This window comes from Phodopus roborovskii, unplaced genomic scaffold (genome assembly GCF_943737965.1).
Source record: "Phodopus roborovskii unplaced genomic scaffold, PHOROB, whole genome shotgun sequence".
NCBI lineage: Eukaryota > Metazoa > Chordata > Mammalia > Rodentia > Cricetidae > Phodopus > Phodopus roborovskii.
This window is the reverse complement of record NW_026126448.1, coordinates 20,872,476-20,893,895: the sequence shown is the minus strand read 5'-3', so window position 1 is coordinate 20,893,895 and position 21,420 is coordinate 20,872,476. Positions and strand designations below refer to the sequence as shown.

Sequence of the window (21,420 nt, the reverse complement as noted above, 5' to 3'; positions counted from 1 at the left end):
GGCTCCTTTAGCTGGTTTCCTGCCTCTGTATAAAAGCAAGCCAGAGGCTTACCCTGTGCAGTAGGAAACAGTGGAATCGACAGATTGCAAGTTGCATTTTTCCAACCTCCCTGCTGGATGCCTAAGTGTAGAACTTCCTCTGAGCTTCCCCTAAGTCTTCAGATAGCCATAAGGACCCTGTCAGTGTTTTCTGGCTTGACCCCTCAGCTCCAATCTCCTTAGCTCTAGGCCCAAACTCACAAAGTACTGTGTTCTTTGGAGCACCAATAAGGTTTCTATTCCAACATCTGATGCCAGTCTGCTGTGTGATTCTGCACAAGTTGCTACACCTTTCTGTGCCTTTACACATCTGTACACTAAGAATCAAAGACTTTACGTGGGCAGTCCTGTCAGGTCTGCCCAGAACAGTCTGATGAATCCTTAACGGATATGCTCTACCCAGGTACACATCTGGAAGTGTTACTATTTGCAAAGCCGGTGAACCACCACAGAGGAGCCACTGCGCCCAGTATCAGGAAGTGCCGGCCCAGACAGAAGACAGAGCTTTGAGCTGGAGGGGCTCTGCATGGTCAGCAAGGAAGTCTGCACCTCTGCACCGCCTGTGAGCGCAAGCGCATGTGTGCAGTTCCCTAGGGCAGGGCAGGTGGGGGTGGCTGCCTGCCTGCCTGCCTAAGTGGGAGGGTGTCTGCCCTCCTGACACACAGGACTGCAATTCTACTTTTGATCCCTCAGGACATTCAGGCTGTTTGCAACCTTAAGATACAAGAGCCTCCTCTTGTGCTCCCCCCCCCAAGGCCTTGGGAGGTGGGCAGAAATTACTCCTGACCCTGCGATCTAGGTGGGAACTGGTTGCCAATCATCTTGAGCAGAACTTCAGGAAATGGTGCCAGGTTGCCTGGGTGAAAAGGTGGCCAGGAGGGGGCAGTGAGCAACTGGGCGAGGCAGCCAGCCAGCACCGAGGCTCTTGAGGGCTGAGATGTGCCTGCAATTATGCCAGTTCCTGTAGCTGTGTGCTGACTTGTGTCCTTGTTTTGCACAAGAGCAGAGCTCTGTACACAATATGTGCATGAGTTCCTGGGCCCGGACTGTGTGCCACTCACGGAAAATGTGTGTAAATGAAAGTGTGCATGTGTGAACAGGGCAGGCCACACCCACATGGAGCCCATGCCTAGGGAACCCACGTTGTTTCCAGGTAGCCAAGGGCACAGGCTACTTCCCCTCCAAAGGTCGAAGGTGGCTGGGCCCTCAGTGAAGCTTGCTTGACTTTGGAGCAAAAATAACCCTCACCTGCTACTGCACCTGTAAAACTGAGCACGGGAAGGGGAAGAGTGGGTGAGGCCGATAAGAGCTAAGACCTTAGACACAGGCACTCCCCAGTGTAAATGGCATGGCAGGCAACTCGCTTCACCTCTCATCAAACAGGAGACTCCTGCCTTTAAAGATCGAAACTAAGCTTATGCTGCCTATAGCAGGTAGTGGGTGCCCAGTAAATGTCCATTTCCCCAGAGATGAGAGTAGTTCCAGGAGGCGAAACGATTCGCACAGGGTCAGGGCTTCCAAGCGGCAGCAGTGGAGCCGGCATCCAGGCGCGGACCTCCAGCTTCCCAGAACACTCCTTCCCTCCCATCCCTCCAAGGGCGGCTCCGACACCATTTTGTCTTCTGCCAGGGCAGGCGGCTGGCTGCCTGTCAGTCACCAGCTCCGGCAGCCAAGTGCTGACTAAACAGGCAGCATGGGAGGGGAGCGAGGGGCTCCGCGCCCCCTCCCGGGCACCCCACCTCCAGCGATGAGCTCAGAGCGGCTGGCGCAGCACTTTGCTGACAATTCAAAACTTCTGCCCCCTCTCCCGGGACGCCTGTGGGTGACTCTGCGAACAGCAGGCATGGTGACCCACTGTGCCTCCGACCCTGGTCCCTCTCATCTTCCCGAGGCCACCCCACTGTGTCTGCTGGGCCCCGAATTGGGTGTCTGCTCATAAATTAACCCCAGGGACAGTAACCTACAGCAGCTGTGCTCCAAACAACCCTTGCTTCCTGGGCAGGTCATTTTTTTTTGGGGGGGGTGGGGGTCCAGAATACAAACCTAGCCCCCTCATTCTTCCTCAGGCAAGCAAGGGGGCGTGGTACAGCCCAAACCTTTTTTTTTTTTTTTTTTTTTTTTTTTTTTTTTTATCGGATTCCATTGTAAACCGTTCTATTTAAGGTAAGTTGCTTGGGTCTGAGAGGCAGACAAGATGCCCGCCAGATGTTGGGAGGCAGCATCAGTATTCAGTGTACACCTCTCCTGCCTGATGCAAGGAGCTGTGGGCAGCCGGCTCTAGGGACAGGGCTGTCCTCACCGAAGGCCCTTGTGCTAGAAGCCTCCTGCTCTGGGGCCCACCCAGGCTGGACCCCTTAGAGCTCCCTCACCCACCTGTGTCCCCCAAGGCTGCCTCTTCTGATCCCTTCTCCCACATACATAAACACACACCAGAGGTGACTGAGTGGCTATGAAGATTTTATGAAATTATTGAAAATGTTGGCATTTTAAACTATTCATGTGTATACATAAAAGTTACATGGAAACTTCAGGTCACTGGAGTACAAATATGATACACACAATGAACCTGACAGAGAAGCAAATAAAACCAGACTTGAAACAACAAAAATTTGGTTGTCCTAGCCAGGTGCAAAATGCCTTGTAATTCCTGTACTCAGGAGGCTGAGGCAGGGGGATCAGCAGTTTGAGGCCAGTGTCAGTCAGCTATGTAGCAAGTCCAAGGACAGCCTGGTCTACCTCAAACACGCCAAAAAATGTGGCTGTTACTTTTACTTGTTTAGAGACAGAGCTTCCCTGTGTAACAGCCCTAGCTATCCTGAACACGCTTTGTAGACCACACTGGCCTCAAACTCACAGACCTGCCTGCCTCTGCCTCCCAAGGGCTGGGATTAAAGGAGAGTGACGACACCACCCGGCCTGTGGGTGTTCTTTTACTGGTATGAAAGGGGTAGAAAAAAGGGCCACTGTGAAGGTGGGTCCATTTCACTACTCAGATGCCCCCTCCTAATCTTTAGGAGAAAGGGGTCTATTTTCAGACAGTAACCCCACTATATAATAGCTCACAAAATCTTGATGTGGGAAACACATCCAAGAACCTACCGGAATATGTCCTTATAAATATATTTATATCAGAGAAAACAAGGCACTTTGGGAGCATGATAGCTTTCTCTCCTATGTGTACATCATTCTAGGCAGAAAGTAAAAATTGGTTAGTTTCTCAAGTGAATTAACTGAATAAAGTTAATACGGTAACTGAGTTGTTCCCGGCCTTCACCGAGGCCCTATTAAAGTGAATGTGGCACGAAGCTCAGGAGGCACCTCCCTCTGCAATACCTGGTCCCAGGTCGGGTGGGCACCGGCCAAGACCAAAGCTTGATGCCCCCAAGAAGGCTGACATATCTCCTGAATTGGAGCGCCTGGCCCTTGGTACACTGCCTCCCTCCCCAGGCCCTGAGGTCAAGTAAGGGGCTGCAGCAGACGCATCCCTAGTACAGAGCAGGGACACGGTGGGAATGCTTAAGCAGGGTCACCAAAGCCACAGAGACCTCAATCTGTCCAAGCTGGCGCTGTGGAGTCGGAGGATCGGCGCCACGGGAAGAGATTTCACATTAGCCCTGACAACACTGCCTCAGCTCTGCGGTGACATTGGCCAGGGTCGTTTCTGAGGGCGCTCGAGCGTCCACTGGAGGCGAGCTGGAGCTTGGGCCAGCTGCTCTGAGCCTCCAAGGGGTCCCCCCTACCCCCACCCTTGGAATGAAATCATCTCACGACCAAGGCAAAGCCACAAGTCACTTCTGACACTACTGACTTGCAAGCTGGGCCCCTGGGCCACAGGAATGGGGGCAGGCCCCCTGGGCCAGGCAGACCAGGAAGGGAAGGGAGGTGGCTCCTTGGCTTCAGCACTTAAGAGTCCTTATGGGACACTGCTTCATACTCTTACAGCCTTAGCCCAGCTTAAATAATCACTAAACTTTGTATTCTACAATTACAGGATTCTATAAACACACCTATCTGCACTGGGTCCTTTCTTATTTTAAAGGGCTCTGGGTTTAAAGAAGCATGTTGTAATTTTTCTGTACACATGCGCCTAAGTAGAGCGTAGAGGACCTCTCGGCTGGCTGGGTCCCCAGCCCCCCAAGCTGAGGAGGCTCCGCAAGGCCGGCTGCTACAAAGCAGCACAGAGCTTGGCTGCATGGATTTTAATGAGAGCGGCAGGCAGAGCTGTGCTGTTGCTCTCCGGGACTTGCAGATCATTACCAAACCAGCTGTAGGATGAGAACACAGCACATCGAAACCCTAGGAGGTCACTGAGCTAATGATCTAATCCTACCTTCCGCAGACAGGGCCCCTCCCCATCTCCTCCCGCCCCCAGTCTTTCCTGACTCGGTCCATTCCAGAAGCCAGGCCAATACCACCCCTTCAAGGTCGGAACAGAACCACAGTGAGTGGCTCTGGCTCCCCTTTCCCGGAGAGTGGGAGGAAGGGAGTAATCTAGTCAAAACCATTAGGCACAAACCCTGGCCTGGCCAGGCCCCAGGACTTCTATTTGGAAGGACCACTGCCCTCCCCTGCCTCTCCAGCCCCTGCAGGGCTGCAGTCGGGGTTAACAGCCATTTTAAGGTTCTGATGAAAGCACCTTCAGCTTCTAAGACACAGGGTGGGAAACATACCCAGCATGGAGTGCCAAGCCCTGTGCCAGACCTGAAATCGGGGAGGGGAGGGGACAGACAGTACGCTCTGGAGTGGCCACAGCAGGAGGGCCTGCTGGCACCTGCTAGAGCTCACTACCTCCAGTTCAAGAGCGGAGGCAGAAGGGAGGTGCTGAGCCAGTGCAGGCGGTAGTGCCCGTGATTGCACTCTCCTCAAGCCGGAGGGCTTTATGAGGGCTTTGGCAATTACTACAACCATTTGCTGTGCTGGGTAGAGACAGATCCTGTTTCTCTTTGTTTCAGGCTCTGAAGCCAGAGAAGCCGATTTCAGCACAACAGGCCACACAATAGTTGGGGCAGAGAGAAGAAACCTTGCTGTTGGCCAGAGCTGACCAGTTTTTCCCTGAATAATAGCACCTGTGTATTAGTTCTGGGAAGGGAGGGTAAAGGAGTCTACATCACCATGCACAGTGAGTCGGGGAGCCAGGAAGAAGACCCCATGTCCTGCCTTTCAGCCTTCTTCATGGCTGTCAGCCCCACCCCCCAGGCAGTTACCTGCTGAGACTGCCAGCCTGAGGGACCAAAGTCTCTACAGCTGGCAGAACCTACTCTTAAATTGGGGAAATGAAACGGGAAGGAGCTGCAGTGAGCTGAAAACTGCACCTGCCAAGGCTGCCTGCCCACTCCTCCTCTCTACCCCGGTCCCCAGCACAGCTCCCAGGCCACATGACTGGAGACAGAAAGGGGAAAGGAACGGTTACAAGGGAGGCTGTGAGTGTCAGAGCTGTACTAGTGGGGCGGGCACAGACTGTGAGCCCTCCAATCGAGACCCCTGCAATCGGGAGGCTGAGGAGAAAGCAGCCATGGCTGCTCTGCCCAGACTCCAGCAGCTCTCATTATTTGGTCCCAGGAAACACAGGTGACTTGGAAACAGGAAGCCTGGGCTCTTGCTCTATCTCTATCTGTGTGACCTTGGGAGAGTCACTTCTCACCTTGGCCTCAGCATCCTGAAAGTGCAGGACCCAAGGGATTCCATTCTTTTCCAGTCCTGCCGTGCCACACCTTCAAGTTTCGCTCCTGACAAGGCAGCAGGGGCCCAGGTCCCCGTGTGTCAGGGTTAGTTTGGTCATGAATATCAGAGGTTAAAACTGGGCTGTGCAGTCTAAAGGCACACGGGGTGAGGGAGGGACATACAAAGGAACACCACACTCACTAAGAGGGAGCATGGGAGGAAGGCGACAGCCCCAGCGTCACTTCTAGGCAAAGGAGTGAGACATTTTGGGGCCTAATGCCTTCTGGAACAAAGACATCCAGACAGGGCTGAACAGAAGCAGCCTTACCTGCTACAAAGGGCTGAGTGAGGGACAGAGGTGTGGCAGTCTAGTTGCCAGGGCACTTGGCCTACGCTATACTCTCAGGGTATAGAAAAGGGGCCACTTTTGTCCACACAGGCCACACCCATTGCTTTAAGAACAGGAGATGGATAGCATTATTCGAAGTAGCCGAATGTAAGGGTTTCGAGGCAGGGTTTCCATGGGTTAAAAGGGTTATTAGGGGAAAGGCACTATCTCCAGTTGAAACCCAACCAAAGGGATCTGCTGTAGGGTTTTTCCTTCCTTTCAACAGTTAACAGTCACTTGAGGAGAAGAGGGATCAGCTCAGCTATGAACTCTCAAGAGTTCACAGTCAGGGAAAGGGAGAGAAATAGACGGTGATCTGAAGGAAGCACTCAGCTAGATCTTTGGTTGCTCCGCGGAAGGCTTTGGCCCTTGCAATCATTTGTCCTCCCTTTCTTCCCCCCATGAGACTGTTACGGTCGGTATCAAAAAAGGCAGGTAGGAAGGACAGGAAAAGGAATGTGGGCAGCAGGAAGAAAGTTAATCCGACCAGTCGTCTTCATCAAATTCAGAGGAGTCATCTTCCGAGTCGCTGTACTCAACAGCAATTCGACGAGACAGGATGGTGGCCACATCGTTGCCCACGACATCACGTTTCTCTTGCTCCCGTTGCTCTTCAACCTTTCGAAGCTGAAACCCTGGTGGGAGAGGGAGCAGAGTTAAGAAGCACAGCCCTAGCCTAGGAACCCTCAAGAATGAGTATGAGTAATGGCCGATGATCAGGGCAGGGTTGTAAAAGACAGAAAGAACTCTTACAGAAGCAAGAAAAGAAGGAAAGACGGACCTTATGGCGTCTACATCCCTGGGTTATGGGCATCTCTGGCCTTTTTCTCACCGGGCTTTTGAAGGAGGACCACCACCATACCTTGTCAGGTAAGCACTGAGACTGCTCAAAGTCCCTAGCTATGGTAGGGCCCAGAAAGTCACCGACAGGACAAACCACACCAAACCCTTGAGGCCAATGAAAAAGAGGGAGAGGGAGACAGACAGACAGCCTGGGGGGGGGGGGTGGAGAAGGGGCAGCTGATGGCTGGGAGAGAGGGGAAGGGGAGATGAGAGGGTAGAGACGACAGTTGCAACAGAGTCCGGCTCAAAAGTTGCCACTGAGACACTGATTCATTTTCTGCTGGGGATCTTTCCCCAAGAAAAAGTATGGAAACATACACAACAGGCTCACTTCAAGGAATTCCAGGATCCCATGGTAAAAATAACTCACATTTAACAAACGTAGAAAGAACTCCTCATCTGAGCACCCTTAGGGAAGCCCCACCCCCACCTCTGAGGTCCTAGTCTCTCACCCCACCCCAGCTTCAGAAAGGGTGCATGTCCTTGGCTCCCCACAGGGACTTACCTTGGCGGATGGCAGAAAGCAGGTCACTACGTGCATCACTCACAGCAGGCAAGGAGGACTTGGGCTTGGTGGCATCAGAAAGAGGTGGTGGTGGTGCAGCAGGCTGGGCGTCAGCACTACTGAAGGGGGGAGGCGGGGGCCCTGGAGGGGGAGGAGGTGGGGGAGGGGGAGGAGCCCCTCCAGATGGTTGGGACAAGGGAGGTGGTGGCATCGGGTAGTCAGTTGCCGGTGGTGGGGGAGGTGGAGGAGGGGCAGCAAAATCAGGATGAGGTGGAAAGGATGGAGGTGATGGTGGTGGAGGGGTCCCCGGGGACCCAAACCCTATAGGTGGAAGAGGAGGCGGCACACCCATCGGAGGGGGAGGGGGAGGGGCAGGTGGTGGAGCAAAACCAGGTTTGGGGCCTGGTGGAGAGCCCAGAGGAGGAGCTGGGGGTGGATGGCTTGGGCTGACCACGCTGGTTCTTTTGGGTCCAGCCAAGACAGATCCTCTTTGGTTGTCTGCAGGGTAGCTAAAAGTTCAAGAAGACAAGACTCACCATCATTTTCACGATGCCAACTTGCCCAGAGGCAGACTTATCTATAAGCTCAGGCCCTTCTTAGTTGACTCTCATTTCACTGTGGCTCAGACAGATGGAAATGAGCAGCACTGTGGGGAAAGAACTTTCCAGCACAGGAGGGTTCAGCCAGAAACTGAAGGAAATATCAGAGGATTGCCCTGGCAGGCAAAGCTGCAGAGACATCTCTTAGGTCCTTTTAGCCTTAGCTTTCCAGGAGATGGCTCCTTCCTGAACCCTCTTAGAGAGGGTGGCTCATGGGTCACTGTCATTTTAAGCCTAGAGCTAGACCTAAATACATACAGGAAAGAGCTAGAACAAAACTTCAAAGCCAGGTGGTGGGGGAGGCAGAGTATCTCTGAGTTTGAGGCTAGCCTGGTTTGTAGAGTGAAAAGCCTTATCTAGAAAAACAAAAAACCCCAAACAAATATACAAATAAATAAATAAAAAAACCAAGCCCTATCCATCCAGTGTGTTGTTTCTTAGGCTCTGAATACTCATTGGATTTGGTGGGGGCAAAAATCTACTTGGAGTTGGCCAAATGGAAATAGGAGCTTAGTCTAGGCTGGCCTAGAACACATGATAATCTCCTGTTTTGGCCACCCACATGCTAAAATTATGGGCCTGAGTCACCATGACTGGCTTTGTTTATTTGAGACAGGGTCTCACTATGTATCTCTGGCTGGCCTAAAACTTGCTATGTAGACCAGGCTGGACTCAAACTCACTGAGATGCTCCTGCCTCTGCCTCCCAAGTGCTGGGATTAAAGGCATGCACCCCCCCACCCAGCTCCCAGCTAACTCTCCACTCAGGTTTGAAAGAGGGATGGAAGCTCACTTCACAGATCAGATAAGAGGCTCTAGTTTCAAGGTCTCACTTCTAAGACAAAGGTTTTCTTCCTGTCCCTTTCACCTGCCCTGCACTAAGAGCTACTGCTTAGAAAAGCACCCTACCAGGAATGCTGGCTCAAGCCTTTAATCCCAGCACTCCAGAGACAGAGGCAGATGGCTCTATTTGAGTCTGAGGATAGCTTGATCTACACAGAGAGTCCCAGGAGAGCAAGGGATACATAAAGAAAACTGTCTTAAAAACCAAAATCAAGCCGGGTGTTGGTGGCGTACACCTTAATCCCAGCACATGAAGGGAGGCAGAGGCAGGTAGATCTCTGAGTTCGAAGCCAGCCTGGTCTACAGAGTGAGTTCCAGGACAGGCTCCAAAGCTACAGAGAATCCCTGTCTCTATTTAAAAAAAAAAAAAATAAAATAAAATAAAGAAGCACCCATCTTGGAAATTTCCATAGACCTTCAAAGCCTCTTAGCAACATCTTGACACCAGCAAGAAGAGATTTGGGGTCAGGCGGTGGTGGCTTGCGCCTTTAATCCCAGCACTGGTAAGGCTGAGACAGGCAGATCTCTGTGAGTTTAAGGCCAGCCTGGTGGTCTACAGGAGTTCCAGAACAGCCAATGATGCACAGAGAAACCCTGTCTCGAAAAACCAAAACTACAACAACAACAAAAATTGTGATTTGGAGGGAGATTTGGGTGAAGTGATTGAAGGGCTGAGGATGGGAGAGAGGAAGAGGGCAGCACTACTTTAGGTCTCCACCTGAGCCCTTCAACATATGCAGCCACTAGTTAAGCAGTATCCAGGGAGAAAGGAGCACCTTCGAAGGCCCACTCCTCAGGCAGTGGGAGAGAACAGAGGAGATGAACAACCCTCAGGCCCTCCTAGCCTACATGGGCAATGCTTTGCACACATCAGCCAAATAAATACTCAAAGGAACAGACTGGAAGTCACATAGTCTTATTTCCTTTCCCTTGGTTCATTGTTCCCCTCCCCCTGCTATGTAGTGCTGATGGCCTAGAACTCACATGTACTCCAGGCTAGCCTTAAATTTCACTGGGATTACTTGTGTCAGTCACTACACTCAGCTCATGCTTTCTGAGGGGTAAAGGGAACAGAGAAGTGAACTGAGCAGCAGGAGATGACTGTTTACTAGGTTCCCCGTCCTGGTAGTTCATGAAAGCTGATACTCACTTTAGGTCGGTCAGTTCACTGACCTTTGTGTGCTCAACAGATCACTCACCTGTAACATGGGGGTGACAACACTGCCAACGCTTAATAAATGTTATTTCTATTATCTACACATTCTGGCCTGAAGTCATGTTAGTGGTCCTGGCCTAGATTTTGAATTGTTACTCTGTTTTCGAGTGTTTTATTACCCAGGATGGATAGAGACGTTCTGCCATTTACCTGAATTCTGCTGGTGGGGGAGGTAAGTTGTCTTCAGAGAAGGAAGGAGAAGGTGAGGAGGTGGAGTCTGACTGTGGTGGCGGTGGGTAGCTGCCTGCATCCACGTTCTCAACAGAGCCAATGCTGCCATTCTGGTACACCAAGGCGGATGAGTATCTGATAACATACCCAATGTCAAGGTGGTCATTAGAGAGTCCAGTTCCAGCCAAAGCACCAAAACATGTTTAAACACACAGAGCTTGAGTGGCTCTTTCTTTTCCTATTAAAAGACACCACACCGACACAAAAGTTATTAGGAGGAATAAAACAAGGAGATTCCCCATGTGTTTCGTGTTACACAAAAATTGTACTTTAAGCTAGGTATGGTAGCATGGCATTGGGGAGGCAAAGATAGGTGATCTCTGTGACTGTGAGACCAGTGTGGTATATACATGCCAATGTGTGTCTGTCTGTCTGTCTGTCTGTCTAAAATCAAACCCAGCAGTTCTTTTAAATGTTCTCCCAAATATTAGGTGCAGCTAAATCTGAATCCCAAAACCTTACAACAAAGAATGAAGCTAATTCCCACAGGTTAGTTGCAAACATGTGACTGGCACATAGCCTGATTTTGAGGTAGGCAAGTCCCCGGAGTGTTCAAAGGCTAAGGATGCATTTGATTGTGAAATCAAGCCATAGATGAATGCAGGTTGCCATGTGGTAGTAAATGTGGTTTCTCTGCCACACCCTCTATCACATGATGAGAGGTCGTTTAAAGCAGGGTGCTGGAGCTAGCTGCATGAAAACCCATTCCTCAGAGCACTGGGCCCTAGGTGAATTGGCTCTGGATAAACATCAAAACTTTGTACAAGCATCAACACATCTAGCAGAAAGCCTATATATTAGCATAAGAACACTGGGCACCAGCTAGCAAAGCTGGCATGCTCTGCCTTCTATTCCTCTCCTTTATACCACCACCAGGTTCTACAGAGCTCAGCAAGCAGGTCCCAGGAACAGAGATATAGGTAAGCAATCGAGTCAGATGACGCTCTCCTGTGAAAAAAACCCCCAAACCTGGGCACACCTCTTTACAGCTTCACCCACAACCATGTTCTTATAGACCAGGCACACAGCCAATTCTAAACCTCCTGGAAAATAAGAAAGTGGGGGTAGGGTACCACTCCTCATCCTCACTACCCAAGTCTCAAAACGAGTCACATATTTCTTGTATAGCCTTGGCGGTCCTGGAACTAGCTCTGTTGACCAGGTTGGGAGACATACATTTTGACAGCTGGCATTATGGCCTCAGAATCACTAATCCTATTGTGTGTGCCTATTAGAATGGGATGGGACTGTGGAACGAAATGGCCCCTTACTGGGTAGTGAGATCAGTGAAGGCACCCTTAGTACTGGTTTCTCTGTAGAAAGGTCATTTTCTCCTTTCTCTGTCTTCATCATGCTTATAAAACAAGCCTCTGAATCCAGGAAGAACAAGTGTCACAAGTGTCAAGATTTTTAAAAGTCAAGATTTTCATGGTAGAGTTATTCCTAAAAGCAAGAACAACTCAACTCTTTCCTTTTATCACTCCTCAACACCCAGTATGGGCTGGCATGGTTCTTTGACAGCCAGAATGCAATGACTTTAGAGGAAAAGCCAGGGTGACGCGCACGCCAAGCAGTCATGGTGACTTGGCTTTGAATGTCACAGGGGTCAGACATCAGGATAAGCATCAAACCAAGCTTTAAATCCATTCTCCCCCTTTAAACCTCCAGTGTGATTTGGTATTGGGAAATGGGTCAGGATGACATCCCCCACTTCCCACAGAGATATATAGCCTCCACAGCGGCCCAACAACCTTTCCCACACTGACTCTGAGGTATGCTTTTAGTTCCTTTGGCTAGCCTCTCTCCCAAGACTGACAATGACTGGCTTTTGGTAATGTGGAAGGTTTGCCTGCTGCCCACCCCCCCCCCCACTTAGCCCTTCAGTACAACCTTGTGTGCTCTGGAAGCAAAGCCCCCCCCAAAGACCATTTTTCTTGCTTTTTTTCCTCTGAGACCTTAGGTATACCAGATTCTGACAGAGGAACAGCACTGGAAGCCACTGGTCTTCCCTCTTAGACCACTCCAGTCACCTCACAGCAACTGCTGAGTCTCTTCACTTATTCAGACATTTTAATCACCAGATGGATGCACTTAAAAGTAGTGGACTAACAGCTGTATTGGCCTAAACCCGACAGCTAGATTTCAGAGGGCGTGGAAAGTATCGCGTCTATTGTCCTGAGGTCCCCAACCCCTTCAAAGAATGGTATAAAGCATCACCTACCCTGAAGGCCCCAGCTTTTCTTTGGACTCTACAAATTCTTGTCCCATCTTCATTTTCTCCCACTCCTCCTTACGTGTCTTGATTTTACGTGGGTTTACATTCCCTCTATTCGGATTATCTTTCTTTTCTTTCTATAATGAAAAGGAACAGAAAAGCCTTTGTAAAACATTTTCCCAAGTGCTTCATTAAAATTCTTCATGGACACACACTCATGAGATGATTTGCCTAGACAACACATGATAACAGCCGAATTTACAGAACTACCGGGTTTGCAGTGACCTAGAGGCTGTCCAATTCAAACCACCTCCCGGGCAAAGCATTTGCTCAGTCTCACACACAAGCACCTCTAGCAAAAAGGAGCCTCAGCTACCTCTCTGGGTAATTGTTTCACATCTTTAAGCATTTTAATTGTTAGGAAGTTAGTAAACACTTTTTTGTTATTTGCTGTGCCACAAAGGTCAGTCAAGGGATGAGGACTGGCAGCTCTAGAGATCTGGGGCAGATAAAGGAAACAGTTAAAAAACAAAAACAAAACAAAAACCAATGAAGGATTTTCCAGCTCATGCAGCTGCACTAGCCTCTGGCACTCTCTTGGGCCCGCTGACAGCCATGCTAATGGGATTGTGAGGTCAAAGCTGGCAGGTCACACAGCACCAGGAGCCTAAAGAGAGAGAAGCATCTCTACAAACCGGGCAGCCCCTGGCCCCACCCACCCAGTAGTGAAGGGGTTAACCTTCTGTTGTAAACCAAATATTGCAGAACCTGGTGCTTGTCTCTGAGAAATGAGCTGCAAAACCGGCAGGGATGGGACCAGGCTAGCAGAGTGTCCAGCAGAGTCAGGTGCAAATTGCAAGAAAAATAAATGGTGAATAGAAAAGTCAATTTCTAAAACTCAGCTCAAATATACTCAATTGTTAATAGTACCATGGGAACAAGCACATTTTTGGTGTGATTTATACTTTCTCATCCTGGTGGTATTTGGTGTGGACACATTCTTTTTTTAAAGAATTTTACCTGGCATCCAAGCAAGCAGCCACTTGGAATTACTTCACATAAGACTGGCTTTCTTTTTATCCCCACTCCACAATCGTGCCTACTGATGTGTAGAACAGAGGCCCCTTTCCCCTCACCCTATGCTTTCTCTTCTCTTTCATGATATCCTTGGTGTCCTGCAGCATCTTCTCCTTCCAAAGATCAAAGAAGTATGAAGGGTTGGTGTAGAATTTGAGTGCCTCTTTTCCATCATCCCTGGGATAGAAATGAAGACAAGTAGCTGTCAGTAGACAGATGAGCTCCCAACCAAATCCAATATTCCAAATACCAACCAGTTAGCAGTTTTTACACTAAGGATTCAGGAAGTCATTCAAATCGATTGCATATTTCCTTGCCCACACAGGATTTTCAATGGCCCCAAACAAACCTTTGCCATACCTTCAATTCCCCTACAGGAATTTGCATGGTCAGGGCAAGAACAGGCTAGAGCAGCAGGAATTCCGATTATTTCTAATCATCTGCAGCAGCGTCACAGATAGCTTCCTAAAGGGATCTGGATACTGTGCACCTCTAAGGAGATTTCCACCACTGGTTCCCTTTCCCTGCCTGTTTCCCAGGACTCAGTAGGAAGCACTGGGGTTTTTCCCACCCATCTGAAACCCGTGCACTCATGCAGAGAAAGAACAGAGCACACTGCTACTTCCTGCTCCCTTCCGGAGCAGCTCAGTGTCCAATACCAATCCAAGGGGACCCACTGAGCACAATGGTCAACTCTTTTAAAACCAAAAGGTCCATTGGGAGGCAGAGGCAGGTGGATCTCTGAGTTCTAGACTAACCTGGTTTACAGAGTGAGTTCCAGGACAGCCAGGGCTACACAGAGAAACCCTGTCTCACAAAACCAAACCAAAACCAAAACCAACAAAACAAATCAGCAACAACAAAACTGGAAGCCAGTGGCTAGTGATGCACATTTATAACCCTGGCACTCGGGAGGCAGGGAGAAGTGTCAGTTCAAGTCCAGCTTAGACCATGTAGAGAGAACCTGTCACAAAGAGAACCGCACATGTCAAACAAAACAAAACAAAACATAAAAGGCTGAGTCTGAAGTTCCAGGGCAGTCAGAGCTACATAGAGAGAAGCTGACTCCAACAAACAAACAAACAAACAAACAAACAAACAAACAAATTGATAAAAGCAAACAAATCCAAACTCTGAAAAGCAATTCTACTTGTCTTTCAAAACACACAGAATATACTTCTAAGTTGAAAACTAATACTTCCTTTTTTAAAATGCCTTAGATTTATTTTATTTTCATTTATATTATGTGTCTCCATGTATGTATACACATGTGTGTGGGTGCCCACAAAGGCCAGAAGGGTGTGTTATATTCCCCTGAAACTACAGTTACAGGTAGTTGTGAGTTGCCTTATTTGAGTGCTGGGAACTGAACTTGGATCTTCTGCAAGAGCAGCTAATGTTTCTTAATCGCTGGAATATCTCTCCAGGCTCTGACACTAATAATTTCTTTCTTTTTTTAAAAAGAAGATTATGTATACAGTGTTTTGCTTGCATGCATGTCTGCAGGCCAGAGGAGGGCACCAGATCTCATTATAGATGGTTGTGAGCCACCATGTGGTTGCTGGGAATTGAATGCAGGACCTTTGGAAGAACAGCCAGTGCTCTTAACCATTAACACATCTTGCCAGCCCGGACACTAATAATTTTTACATTAACTAAATCTTGCTCTAAGTTAGAGACACCTCTGCGTCTTAGGCCAAGTCTAGATAACTGAGAGGAGATACTAGTTCTGGTATTTTGTGTCAAAACAAAACAAAACAAAAACAAAACTGTTTCTAGAAAGGTGAAATATCTCAATATTATTTGTTTATCCTGTCCCACCATATAAATGCTGTATCTTGCCCTTTCAGTATTAGGAGGTATGTCATTCCTTTCTGTCACACAAGTCTATCCAAACTCAATCAGACTAAAGTGTGACAGCCACATGACTTCATATACCAGTAACAAAGAGCAAATTCTCTGAACCTCTTCTCTGTCTGTGTGAAAAGCTACCAAGTTCCTATCTGAGGCTCTCTGAACAGGCCAGTGTCCTGAAATTCGCAGGGGTACATGCACAGAAACACTGCTTTGTAGTGTACCCATGTTTGATAGACAGCATCCACCTCTAGCTACTTATAATTGCCTTATACTTATTCCAAAGTTATTTATGGATAAAAGCAAAATAAATATTCACTTTCTGCTTCTGTTCAGCTGGTCTGTGCATGATGACAACATTACCAAATCACCAGAGGGGAGGACTCTAAGTCATCTGTAAGGCTATCTTCCTTTTCCATATCTATCTACAGCAAAGAAGGTCCTTGTAGAAGAAAATATCCAAAGGGTGTTTAAAATGAAGTGACCGACATTCACATGGAAGGGTGCCAATTACTCTCCATGCTCTCGGAGCCGAGAACAGCCATCTGAGACTGGTCCCACTAACTTGACCAAACATCTGGGAATCCAGAGTTTTCCCAGTAAGTGGAAGCCGTGCTAGATTGCAGCCCTTGGGAATCCATGCTGCAGGACTGCCTACTAACAAGTCCTTTTGCTTCTGTAATAACTAAATTCCTTGGATGGAATCCAGATGGACTTGCTTTCACCGAAGTAAACCCTGCAGCATGAAATGTTACAGCAAACTTTCAATACATAGTAGATGCAGATGGTGTCTCTCAGAGACCAAAGAAGAGTGAACTCTGTCTTTGCTGTCATAAGCACCTCTGGGGTAGACAGTAAGCTCAATAAGATTCTCTGATATAAACATTATCTTTACATATTTTAGACATTGTAGTGTTTTGAATCACACACACACACACACACACACACACACACACACACACACACACACACGAGAGAGATGTTACCTGTAAGGACTTAGATTGTTGAGAGGGGGGGGAGCGTCACAGCTGTTATAGGTTTCTAAGACAGGCACTGGGAGAGAATTTCTGTCAAAAAGCTTCTGGTCTTGGATGGTAGAGCTTCTGAAGGCCTTTCGAGTGTTGATTCCTTGTAGTGACACTGGGAAGATGGAAGGCGTTAGAAAATGGACGACAGGCTATTTGAGCAAGCCCTGAGTCACACTAGTCAGAGAGGCCTCAGCTGCTGTGTTTCTTGGCTGCAGCCATCTGCAGCCAGGTTTTTTTCCCTCCTGCTCTGGGGAAGCCCCACAGGCTGTCAGCAGCCCAGCCATTTCATGACTGAACAGAATGAAGCAACACAAAGGTTTACTATGTGGCCAGATCTCGCAGGCCTCGCTTTAGGTAAAGCGAATCTTCCACGTACTTTTATGGTAGCAAAACAGTATTGAGAGAAAGGAGATTTAAGAACAAGGGGACTGGGGAATGGGAGAAAGGGACTGTGGGGGTGTGGTAGAACTGAAAAGCTTCTCTATACCATCTAGGCATATGTAACTTCAAAGCAGAGCTGTACCAGTCTCTCTGGTTTCTCCCCTTGCTTTTTAACAAACTAGGGGCCGAGTTCTCAGACCCCAATCAGCAGAGCCTGCAGCTCTGGCTCAGCTCCCTTACCTTCTTCTTCCTTGGGATCCAGCTGAGTGACTTTAACTTGTACTCGGTCAACCCGCTCAGCAAGGGAGTTTACCCGGGAGGCAAAGGCACTTGCCTGAGTACAAATCTCTCCGAAAATGTCCTCTGCATATTTACCTAGAAAGAGCAAAGAGACCAAGTCACTAGTGCATAGAAATGACAGAAAAACAAACCCAGTGTTTGGTATTGTCCACCAAACACCACACACACACACACACACACACACACACACACACACACACACACAAAATGTGTGCATGCATGCTCTTGGAGAAAGCTATTCGCGCCTGGGCACTCTATGTGTATACAATCCATAACTAATAGAACCTTCTTGGCAAATTCTGAACAAACATGAAATTCAAAGCAGGCTGAACAAAATCAAAAGGTGTAATGTCAACAAATTAGTCCTGGAAGAGCAGACAGTATATGCAAACATTTGTCCATGGCTCTTAGCCCCTCCTACTCTGTAAAGTGCCTTATAAAATGGCTGTGGAGAGAGCAGACTGAGAGTTAAGAGGAGCTAGCAGGCATCCATGATTAATACACTAGCTAAGAAATTACTTCCTCAGTAGAATTTCAAAAGTCCACTGAAAACCAAGATGAAGATATCTCTAAGGAGCCTGAACTTATCTGCACCCCACACAGACATGCAGAACTGTGTCTAAGGGTGCAAAGGTCACCTTATGTCCTCTAACCCACAACTTTCAAAGTCTTTGCTCTAGGTTACAGCCCTTCAAATCTACACCCCAGGGGAGGAGTGAAAAGCCGAAGTATTCAAGACCTCCCTAAAAGAAACACACCACTGCTCTTCTCTCACAATGTCTGGCTTTTTAAAACAAGAAACGAGTTCTGTACTTTCAACCCTGAATGCAAGCAGATTTGCAGCCAGAGAAACAGCAATTTGGCACTACCTCCATATTGTTATTCCGAGCCACAAGGTCCTTTCTCACTAGGGAAGGAAAGAGGTAGGAATGGATAAATTATCATCCCAGTGTTTTAGTCACAAAGCAAAGGCAGACGTAAATGACTGCCCAACCTAAAGGTATTTTGAGACCTATTTAAAGTAAGTTTTCATTTTTTTTAAAAAAGCTTCTAAACTTAGAACATATTTGAGGGGGAATTAGGCTAACCCAGTCTGAAAGGTCAAAACCACACCCTCAGGGTGAACTACAGCTAACCTTTCCAGTGGAACACAGAGAACAAGTGTACTGTGAACTAACTAGTGGTGAATTTAAGTCAATAAGGAGTTTCTAACCCTGCATACTATATGGCATACAGCAACAAGGAAGGGGAATTCCTGAGCTAATGACTGAAAATAGCCAACAAGCTGAATTTCCACTCTGCATGGAGAGGACCCTATTTGATCTCTGTTTTTGGTATGGTGGTGTTCCTGCTCTACCACGTATGAAAATTGCATTTGAGGGGAGAAAAAAAAAAAAAAAAAAGAAATATACAACAGTATGCATGGAAAATAGGCCATCCTTAAAAATACCAATGATGGTGGTTTATACCTGTAACCTGAGCACTTGAGAAGTCAAGGACTGCCATTAGTGCAAGGCCAGATTGGGCTACACAGACAGACCCTGTCTCAAAACAAAACAGGAACAAAAATTCAATTGCTCTGGCAGAAAAGAAAAAACACAAGTCAACCCATTTTTCTGTCTCTAAGAAAGGACTCATATCTTCTGTTCCTTAGTACAGGGAGATGGTGACAGTGTGGCATCAGGTAAAATCTCTAAAAGGACATCAATATATACAAAATTGGTAACTTTGTTTTTTCTCTTTTTGAGACAAGGTCTCACTATGTAGCTCTTACTGGCCCAGGACTTGCTGTGTAGACCAGAACTTTGAAAGCCTGAGTTAGGAAGATAAAGTGGCCTTTTCACCATTAGAAGCTCTGTTATCTCTGTGCCAGAAGAGGATAAATTCAGGCACCATAGAGATACACTATCTTGGTTTGAAATTCTACTATGTAACTTTTTTTTTTTGCACTTATTTATTTATTTATTTATTTATTTATTGGGGGGGGTTTAAGACAGGGCTTCTCTGTGTAGCTTTGGAGCATATCCTGGCACTCGATCTCTCAATCTGTAGACCAGGCTGGCCTTGAACTCACAGAGATCTGCCTGCTGCTACCTCCCGAGTGTTCAGATTAAAGGTGTGGGGCACCACTACCCCCATTTTTAAAGAGAGCGTGAGGAAGGTAGGTTGAAGGCTTTCCCACTGTAATATCAGGTCAGGCAGGCCCTGGGCAGACTCAAACTCACACTATGGGAAATGGAAAGAGTAGTGAGCCTCAATCAGAAGGCCTGGATTGTTATATCTCAGATTTTTATTTTTAGACAGTGTCACTGTGGTCTCCTGCCTGGTTTCATATTCACTTAGTAGACCAGGCTGGCCTCAAACTTGCCAAGATCTCATCCTTTTTTCCTTGGTACTGAGATTACTGGCGCAAATTACTATGCTGGGCCAATGTCTCAGCTATTTCTATTATGGCAGTCCATTCTTTTTAATATTTATTGTTATTCATATGTGTTTCTGCATGTTAGTATGCACATGTGCATGGGGTGCCCATAGAAGCCAGGTGATGTTCCTTGGAACTGGAGCTATAGAAGTTTGTAAGCCATCACATGGGTGCAGGGAACCAAACTCTGGTTTTTAGTAAAAACTACAAGTGTTGGCTAGGTGATGCTGGCTCATACTTTTAGTCCCAACACTCAGGAGGCAGAGGCAGGTGGATCTTTTTGAGCTCAAGGCCAGCCTGGCCTACAGAGTGAATTCCAGGACAGCTACACAGAGAAATCCTGCAAGTATTATTTTGTTTATTTTATTTATTTATTTGTTTGTTTGTTTGTTTGTTTGTTTATTTTGCTTTTTTGAAACAGGTCTTACTATGTATCCTTGGCTGGCCTTGAACTCACAAAGACCCACCTGCCACTGCTTTGAGGACACTGGAATTAAAGGAGCACAACACCACATCCAGATGTAACAAATACTCCTTAAAGCCAAGCCATTTCTCTAGCCCCGTGTACTTTGTAGGATGTCATGATCTCTCAAATTTAGTCTCATCTATAAACTGGGGGCTGTGATTCTATCCTCCTCACCAAATTACTAGAAAAATTAAATAAGCTGTTACAATGAACTTCTTTCTTGTATTGCTCAGCCATACAGGCAATTTTTAAGCGTTCACCTATCTAAGCCAGCATGGAGATCTCCCTGAGCTCCTCAGGAGGCTGCAAGGCTAAGGCGGTAGAATCACTGGAGCCCATGAAACAGAAACACCTTGTCACAAAACCAAAACAAAGTGAGACAATAAAAATACCCTAAATTCGATAGGCGGTGGTGGCACATGCCTTTAATCTCAGTTCCAGGCCAGCCTGGTCTGCAGAGCTAGTTCCAGGGCAGCTAGGATTCTGTAGAGAAACCCTGTCTCAAAAAAAGGAAAAGACCAAAACAACAACAAAAACAAACACACAAAACCAAAACCAAACAAACACACCAAATCCTGAATTCTAGGCTTAGGGGACCCTCTACCCAAATTCACAACAATGTCAAACAAAGAACAGCTTTCTTACCTACTGGGATGACATCACTGACAATAAAGGACAACGGAAGACTTAGACTTGAACCAACTGTCATAATACTGGTGTCTGCCTGCATGTGTCTGTGTGAGGCTGTCAGATCTTGGAGTTACAGTTGTGAGCTGCCATGTGGGTGCTGGGAATTGAAGAGCAGTCAGTGCTCTTAACTGCTGTGCCATCTCTCTAGGCCCCCTTAGAGGAACTTTTAACTAGATTTCCAATGAATGATTTGATGGTTTCTATTATTCAAATGTAAAAATTGCTGTAATTTCTGAAAACAGAAGTATGATACTTCAATAGGATAAAGCCAGAGCCAGAGACTTAGTTCTGTTGGAAGCGTGCTTGTCCAGCATGCAGAACCCTGGGTTTGATTCCCAACATTCCATCCTACTGGCTGGTGTCCCTTCAAATGGGAGGTGAAGGTGGGACGGTTAGAAATTCAAGACCATCCTTGGGCTATATGATGAGTGTGAGGCCAGCCAGGGCTACATTAGACTGTCTCTATGCAAATAAATTAAAATAAATAAATAAATAAATAAATAAATAAATAAGGGCTGGAGAGATACTCAGTGATTAAAGCCCTAGCTGCTCTTCTAGAAAACCCAGGTTTAATCCCCATCACCCACATGGATGATAACAAGCATCTGTAGCTCCAGTTCCAGAGGATATGATGCCCTCTGCTGGCCTCCATTGGCACTGCAT

At 47.5% G+C, this 21,420-nt stretch overlaps 1 protein-coding gene across 3 annotated transcripts in view; it reads right to left on the bottom strand.

The window, feature by feature from the left end:
- Window positions 1-2,479: 2,479 nt before the first annotated feature.
- Window positions 2,480-21,420, bottom strand: part of Wasf2 (WASP family member 2) — a 75,483-nt gene continuing 56,542 nt past the window's right edge. For all 3 annotated transcript variants that reach the window (XM_051189018.1, XM_051189016.1, XM_051189017.1), the window contains exons 3-9: window positions 17,120-17,254; window positions 16,457-16,610; window positions 13,676-13,793; window positions 12,546-12,676; window positions 10,244-10,399; window positions 7,437-7,945; window positions 2,480-6,723 (exon numbers count right to left, since the gene is read on the bottom strand). In XM_051189018.1, coding sequence (XP_051044975.1) covers window positions 6,566-6,723; window positions 7,437-7,945; window positions 10,244-10,399; window positions 12,546-12,676; window positions 13,676-13,793; window positions 16,457-16,610; window positions 17,120-17,254 — 1,361 coding nt within the window. In that variant the 3' untranslated portion in view covers window positions 2,480-6,565. The remainder of the gene's footprint in view (window positions 6,724-7,436; window positions 7,946-10,243; window positions 10,400-12,545; window positions 12,677-13,675; window positions 13,794-16,456; window positions 16,611-17,119; window positions 17,255-21,420) is intronic.